Source organism: Schistocerca nitens, chromosome 2 (assembly GCF_023898315.1).
Source record: "Schistocerca nitens isolate TAMUIC-IGC-003100 chromosome 2, iqSchNite1.1, whole genome shotgun sequence".
In the NCBI taxonomy this organism is placed as follows: Eukaryota; Metazoa; Arthropoda; class Insecta; order Orthoptera; family Acrididae; genus Schistocerca; species Schistocerca nitens.
In genome coordinates, this window is record NC_064615.1 from 882,103,246 (window position 1) to 882,111,574 (window position 8,329).

Here is an 8,329-nt window from a genome sequence, read left to right on the forward strand (position 1 = left end):
ATACGTTTACTGCAGAAACTGAAGCGCAATTCTGTAGTCTCGTTGTCTACTTTGACAGAAAAAAAAAATAATGGAGAGTTAATGAAACTACTGTAGATCGACACAGACGTGCGTTTCATTGTTCTTCATTATTTTTTTCCTTCCTTGGCGGGCTGCGCTGCACCGTCAAGGTAATCCCTACTCTTTGGCTAAATGGCTGCTAGTTGCCGAAGGCCAAATAAATAAATTAAAAAAAAATCCCCACCCTTCGACAGCTGACAAGCAAGTCACTAGAAAACGCAGCTGCAGTCAACAGTTGCTCGCCTTTGGCTAGTGTGTGCTGTCGTGTAGAACAATGTCTTCACTCTTTTATTGGTATTGTTTTGACTCTGCAGTTACTCGTCGAGTTTTGAAGTACAGAAGAACTAGGAGGTTATGGATTCATCCCATAAATAGCGACAGACATTTAGGAGAGTTTTTTTCTTTACATGAAGAACTTAAAAACTATCCTGAAAAATTTTATTCATATTACAGAATGAATCATAATACATTTCAGTATGTGCTGCAGAACATTCAAGACAAAATTTCGAAACAGAACACAAATTTTCGCAGAAGTATAACAGCAGAAGAAAAATTGTGTATAACGATAAGGTAAGATTCGTTAGTACACACTTTTTGGTTTGCAGTAGAACTTTGTGCAGCATTCACTACCTCCAATTAATTGTAGTCATGCTTTTGTATTTTAAATTTCACAAAAGCTTACCTCTGAGGGGAAGAGAGTTTATGGGACTCCTGGGAATCATCAGTAAGTAATTAGCTTCGTCATTTTGGGTAATGTCTTGCTGTGCCTTCAACGAAGAATCGCAGATACACTCCTTCAGAATTTTCCAACTTTTTCTTCGTTTTTCTTCATGATGCAGCGCTTGGCAGTGGTGATGGTTCATCATGTGGAGCCACTGATGACCTCACAGAATTCTTTTCATTACCTTGTAAGATAGACAGACTGATATGCCCTTTGACTCAGTGGTTCTATTTCCACTGGTAAGGAACTGTGCATAGCTCTTGGAACTTAGGAAAATCATATGACAGAACAAAGCCCGAGTGGAATTGCATTTTAATATACTATTCCCTGGATCACATGACCTTATTTTGCCAAGTTATACAAGTTATTCTCTGTAACTGTCTCTCAGGTCTTTGCATTTCGATTTCATTATTTTAATTGAAAGAATATAGAAGGATGCAAGAAAATGTCTCTTTAATTATTTATTGTTGTATAACTATGAAATGACATTGACTAAGTATATATCTACTGTGCAAACAAAACTGTAAAAACTTCGCCCAACACCACACTTGAGTAACACATTTTACGATTTTTTTTCTCAGGTATCTGTCCACTGGCATCTCCTTTCATGCACTAGCATCGTCATTCCGATTAGGAGTGTCCACCGTATCAGTGTTGGTGAAAGACGTTTGTATGGCCATATGGGAGTCACTTGCCCCCATTCATTTACCAACGCCAACTGTTTCTCGATTTAAAGAAATTGCCAGTGAAATGCATACGAGATGGGGATTTCCAAACTGTGTTGGATGTATAGACGGGAAGCACATACGTGTCCAATGTCCTAAACTTTCTGGCAGCATGTTTTACAATTACAAACAGTATTATTCGATTGTACTCCAAGCAGTTGCTGATGCAAATTACAAATTTATAGCTGTGGATGTTGGTGCCTACGGTAAACAGTCTGATGCAGGCGTGTTTAAAGAAAGTATGTTATATAAGAAACTTACAAATGGGGAGCTGTTATTACCGCCACCAACAAGACTTGAAGGAATGTGTCAGGAACTACCGTACGTCATTTTGGGAGATGAAGCTTACCCCTTATTAGAGAATTTGATGAGACCTTTTCCTCGCAGAAATTTGGACAACGAGAAGATTCTATACAATGATATGCATTCCAGAGCAAGAAAAGTTGTTGAATGTGCATTTGGTATAATGACCAATAAATGGAGACTACTGAGGAAGGAAATTGAAACATCCGTTGACGTAGCTGATCACATAGTCAAGTGCATTTGTCTACTTCATAATATTGTCATTGACAGAGAAGGATGCAATGTTGAAGCTGAAAAGTTTTGTAACAATGCTGATATGCAGACAGCTGGTGCCACATTCAACAGAAATTCCACATTACGTTCGAAAACTGTCAGGAACACTTTTGTTGAATATTTCGTTAAAAATGCAACTTAAAATAATTGAAAAACCTCTCAAATAAATTTTGGAATTGAAATTACTTTGCTATTTACTGTATTTTTTTGTATCTCATTTCACTGTAAATAAAACAAATAAAATTATAAAGGAAAATAATTTATATTTGTGCGTACTATCTGAAACACACTCCTTGGTTACTTCGTTCCATAATCTGGAAACTGCATCATTACTGTCATACTAGCCGAAATTCTGATACCAAATTGATGGACACAAGTTAATGTCATGTATATGTTATTCTGCATCCATTAAAGTAAGAACATCGCAAAAAGATGTCACAGACAACAGCTTATATAGTAACGTGCCACAACATGACTTTACAATGCATTGTCATCTGGTAGGGACACATTTCCGTCCCTCAGTGACACTCATATCTGCCTCCGTTTACAAGTAAATGCGAACTATTCAGTGGCGGCAATGCCGCGAACGCTGGCAAGCTATTGTTGTAAATGCATGTAGATTAAATATATGAAATAAAAGTAATTTCGCATGTATCATTATAATAAACGTAATTTTTCCTCACTTATTGTGAAATGTGAGGTAACATCTTAAAATAAAAGACGTGTGCAGTCACACTTGTGATGAAAGCAGAAGGGAGACGTGTGATGCGTGTACTGCAGAAGCAGTAGTGCTGCTCCACAGGCTCGCGCCTGCGGTCGGCTCGCGCCGGCAATATTAAACATTCGGAATGTCGTCGGCTCGGCTCCGGGAGGCTCACGCCGTGTCGGCGCGGCCCGGCCGCCAGTCTGAACACCGCAATTCAAAACCATGTGTCTGATAGCAAAGCGGGCGGCGGCCCGGCCAGGCTCGGCTCGGCCCGGCCGGCAGTGTGAACGCTGCCTTGCTCCAGTCATACTGTGCCTTGTGTTCTTTTAATCGTCGCAGTGTGTGGCTTTTTGTGTGTGCTACTTTTAAACAGTTTTCTTTATCTCCTTTTTACAGTCACCCCATTTTTTGTCTATTGCCTTCCATGATGTTCCCCCTTTTTTATATCTATGTTCACCTTATTCTCTCCTATGCTATTTTTAAATGTCGTCTATTGTTTTGTTCTATGTCTTTCGGCTGAAGAGCAGCGCATATGCTGCTGCCAGCCCGCCCGGATGGGGAATTGAAATACGATAAAGAAAGAAAAAAAAAACCTAGTCCAGCCAGTCTGGTACTCGCTCTGGATTTCGTTTCTATCTCGGCGGTACTGCGTTCCTGGATTTCGTTTCTATCACGGCGGTACTGCGTTCTGGTCGTTGCTTGTTGTTGACATTTGCCTGGCTCTGGTTCCGAGTGGATTTACGTTTGGTGTTTGGTGTTGTGGTTTCCACAAGCCTCCGTTGTTTATCTCTTCCTCGTTGTGGCGCTCATAGTCGGTCGTGGTCGGTTGTTGTCAGTTGTCGTTGGTCTGTCGTCCGACTCGTCCTGTGTTTACCCGCTGGTGCGTGCTCCACCGCCGGCGGCTTCCCCGCCTGGCGGCTCCGATTCGCAACCCAAGGCATTCCCGCTGTTGGTTGTGGTTACTACACAAGGTATTGGCAGAACTCGTGGAATTTTAACTTCTTTTCGTTTTCTGCATCTGGGCGCATTTACTGGTTGAAAGTGATGACTGAATCCATTCTTCTAAATCCTCTTTGGTTTTCTTACTGCTTGTGGGTGGCTCTCGTAACTTATTACAAAAATTTCATCATAGCACCCAATTTAAGTATGGTGTGCATAGTTCAATCAACGATGAATCTTGCAGTGAACTGCCCTCTACCATTGTCTCTTCTTCCACATATACCCATAGCTTCATCAGCTAAAATTCGATTTACAGTGTGACGTCGAGCTTCATTTTTACTTGTGGTGTATGACATATTGTTGCCCTTCCAAGCTTCATCTTCTGTCACCACATGCTAGTCGTTTTTCAAGCTTCTTTCCCAGCCCGCAATAATTATAAGATGGAATGTGCAATTCTATTGACAGATTTTCTAAAAGACTACCATTACCATATCTGATGGGTTTCCTAACAGGTATACTATGATAAAGGAAAGTCTGATGATTTACAAGCATTGTTACATAGCAAGACAAAATATCCAGCTCACTGTTGTGTGCGAATGGGAACCCAAGCCATTGAATAGTTGCCGTATTTCCTTGATGTCGCATGCCACACACTACGAGAAACACACCTAATATACAGCTTCTCTTTAACTCTTAAGTGCAGAAACTGCCAGCTACCTCGTTCCCCTTCTTCTTCTTCTGGCATTACAACTGTAACTTCAAGAATTTACCTCCATTCTGCCCTCTCCAGAGAGGTTCTCTAGAATCCTCTGAGAGACTTTATATCTTCTTTCACGTGGTCTGTCTACTGCTTTTGTTGCCTTCCACCGTGTCTTCTTCCAATTTCTCCTTATCCAAAATCCTTTTTAGTCATTCTTACTGTATCCATCCCATGAACATGTCGTGGACAGGCTCTGTTCTTACTTTTTATTAAACTTAGAATATCAGCTCCTTGTACGAGGCAATCCAACTCTGCATTCGTTCTAGCTCTCCAGATATTATTCTTATCCTGAAGTGCATCATAAATTTTGTGCAGAGCCCTTCGTTCAAATGGCTCTGAGCACTATGGGACTTAACATCTGAGGTTATCAGTCCCCTAGAGCGTAGAACTACTTAAACCTAACTAACCTAAGGACACCACACACATCCATGCCCGAGGCAGGATTCGAACCTGCGACCGTAGCAGTCGCGCGGTTCCGGACTGAGCGCCTAGAACCGCTCGGCCACCGCGGCCGGCCTTCGTTCAAATATCCTGAACTTCTGCTCATTAGTACTTGTTATCGTTTAAAACGTGTTCTCTCGGATTCGTCTACTGTACCTCGGATACCACGAAAATCTCAGGCGACCAGTGTAGTAGGTAGGTACTTCTCGAGTGCTGTCGTGTAGTTGGAAATGTGGAGGAAATCACATATATTACATTTCTGTTTACGAGATTCCAGTATTTCGGTATGACTGCATGTCATGTATAGAAGTCCATTTCGGTGAATGTCAAATGACCTCATCTTTAACGTTCAAATACAGTTCTGTTATACCGCTCAGTTGTTCGTGTGACTATATCAGTCCACTTGTATGAGCAAGGAAGAGTCGTACACATCCACATCTGGGTTTTTATCAATGCGTTAAAATGTTCCGCAATACTTAGTTTCATCTGGGGGTGTTGAATAGTGGTGTATACCAGCCTCGTGATGGCTGGGTGTTGTGTGATGTCCTTAGGTTAGTTAGGTTTAAGTAGTTCTAAGTTCTAGGGGACTGATGACCATAGCTGTTAAGTCCCATAGTGCTCAGAGCCATTTGAACCATTTGGTGTATACCATGCTACCCTAGTCACGTCTTCAACTGCCTGTTATAAAAGTCATCCGCACGATTCGTTTGAGGGGTTACTGGACAGCGATTCATCTCTATCTGTAATAACTGATTCATCTTCTGTTCAACTGCCTTTTCCATCTTTGATAAAGTCCACACTGATTCTGAGTATGCATCTGTAACTCGTAAAATATATTAAAAGCATTGTTCTCCTGTGAATATTGATTCATATCTATGATTACAGAATCTTCCTGTCATAAGCCATACAAAATTTGTATTACGATATTTCTACTCATATACGTTTTGCATGCTGATTGACATTCTCGAATCACCATCTCCACAGATTACACACTGATGAGCTAAAACGTTGTGAAGCGGATGTTACATTGAAAGGCAATGCACACCCTAAGTTTTTTCGGCCCGCCGCGTTCCAATTGCTTTAAGAGACAAAGTAGCCAGTGAATTGAGAGAATTGCAAGATCATGGTGTAATTGCTCCCATTCAAGTTAATCAACAGGCAAGTCCTCTCGTTTTACAGTCTAAGCCTTCTGGTCGCATTTGCATTTATGTTGACTTCAAGTCTACAGTCAACCCACAGACAATAGTTGACACTTACCCGTTACCTCGCCCTGAGGAACTCATGGACAACCGAGCGAGGTGGCGCAGGCTAACACAATGGGCTCGCATTCGGGAGGACGACGGTTCACTCCCGTGTCCGACCATCCTGATTTAGGTTTTCCGTGATTTCCCTAAATCGCTCCAGGCAAATGTCGGGATGGTTCCTTCGAAAGGGCACGGCCGACTTGCTTCCCCGTCCTTTCCTAATCCGAAGAGACCGATGACCTCGCTGTCTGGTCTCCTCCCCCCCCCAAACACCCAACTCATGGAAAGGCTTGGTGCAGGATGCGGCTTTTCTAAGATAGATTTGCATGATGCCTTCTTGCAAATTCCATTGGATGAAGAATCACAGAGAGTGTTTGTTGTAAGTACACCTAGGACTGTCCAAGTATTTGCGTTTGCCCTTGGCCAGTGCTGCCGCATCCGCCATTTTTCAACGTTACTTGAAACAGCTGACTGCTAAAGTGCCATTTTGTTCCAACTACCTTGACGATATTGTCGTCTCAGGTCGTACACCAGGGGAATACATTGGCAATTTGCGTCCTCTTTTTCGAATGTTGTCAGAAGCAGGACTCAAGTGTTGTCTCGAAAAGTGTGACTTTTTCCAAACTGAACTATAGTCCTTAGGTCACGTGATAAACAGTCAGGGTGTGCACTCCCTTCAAACTCATTTGCTTGCAGTCCGTGACCTGCCTGTTCCTCGCAGTGAGTCTGAACTCCAGTCAGTACTAGGCAAGATGACATACTACATTCAGTTCATACCGAATGCCACCCAGATCGCGGCTCCATTGTATCGCTTGCGCCGCAAAAATGTACTTTTGTGTCGACTTAAGACTCTCAAGAAGCTTTTCAGAAACTCAAAAATGCCTTGCTTAGTGACATATGTTTACTGCATTTTGACCCTGCCAAGCAAGTAGTTTTGTAAGTCGGCGCTTCTTCCTACAGAATCGGCGCTGTGCTTCCGCATAGAATTGGTGCACGAGGTAGACCTATTGTTTTGCCTCAAAGTTGTCAACTCAAACTCAGTGCAATTACCCTCAAATTGAAAAAGAGGCTCCCGCTATTGTGCATGGTATGACCAAATTCCAACACTATTTGTATGGTCGCAAGTTCACTTTAGTGACAGATCACAAGCCTTTGCAGTCCTAGTTCCATCCGTCAAAGCCGGTTCCTACACGCACTGCTCAAAAATTGGAACATTGGGCTTTGTTGCTTTCGCAGTATCATTATGAAATTGTGTAGAGGCCTACGGCAAAGCATGGCAATGCAGACGCCCCTTCCCTTTGGCCCAGACTCTGATTTTGATGCATCTGCCGCACCTTGTCAAATCGATGCGCAGGAATCGGAATTGCTGTAATCTTTCCCCTTACATTACAGAAAAGTAGCACCGGCCACAGAAGCAGATACAGATCTCAAGATTTTGTTGAAGTACATTCGCAAATCTTGACCTTGTTCATTGAACAGTATCAAGAAGTCTGTTGTGGGCCGATACTTTGCTCGTCGGCATAACCTTTTGGTATAACAAGGTGTGTTACTAGTTCAAAATGACAATGGACAATCGCGTGTGCTTATTCCCAAAGCGTTGAAACAGGATGTGCTGCGATTGCTCCACCAAGGACATTGGGGAATTGTTCGCACTATACAGTTAGCGCGACAGCACTGTGCTTGGCAGGGCATGGACGCCCACATCGAACAGATGACGTCACAGTATCGGGAATGCGCGGAGAACCCATCCGCTCCGCCACAGACATTCCCAGCTTGGCCTAAGACTCAACCGCCATGGCAACGAGTGCACATTGACTTTGCAGGACCATTGTAGAACTCTCATTGGCTCATAGTCGTAGACTCTTTTAGCAAGTTTCTATTTACGGTGCCTATGAACTCTACCATGTCACGTAGCACCATTCAAGCGTTGTCCGTATTTTGCGTAGAAGGGTTGCAAGAAGTACTTGTGTCGGACAACGGACCACAGTTCACTTCATGTGATTTTGAACAGTTTTGTGAACGAAATGGTATTCGTTATTTAACAAGTGCTCCGTTTCACCTCCAGTCCCACGGAGAAGCAGAACGCTTCATACGCACTTTCAAGTAACAGATGGCCACGCTTTGCACCACCCACACACGGGAACAGGCACTGCAACT

The 8,329-nt window shown here is 42.9% G+C and overlaps 1 protein-coding gene across 1 annotated transcript; it reads left to right on the top strand.

Moving 5' to 3' along the window:
• The first annotated feature begins 266 nt into the window (after positions 1 to 266).
• LOC126234690 (uncharacterized) lies at positions 267 to 2,298 on the top strand. Its single transcript, XM_049943431.1, has 2 exons — positions 267 to 630; positions 1,363 to 2,298. The coding sequence occupies exons 1-2, from the start codon at positions 335 to 337 to the stop codon at positions 2,222 to 2,224; spliced, it is 1,158 nt and encodes a 385-aa protein (XP_049799388.1). The 5' UTR covers positions 267 to 334; the 3' UTR covers positions 2,225 to 2,298.
• Positions 2,299 to 8,329: the final 6,031 nt, after the last annotated feature.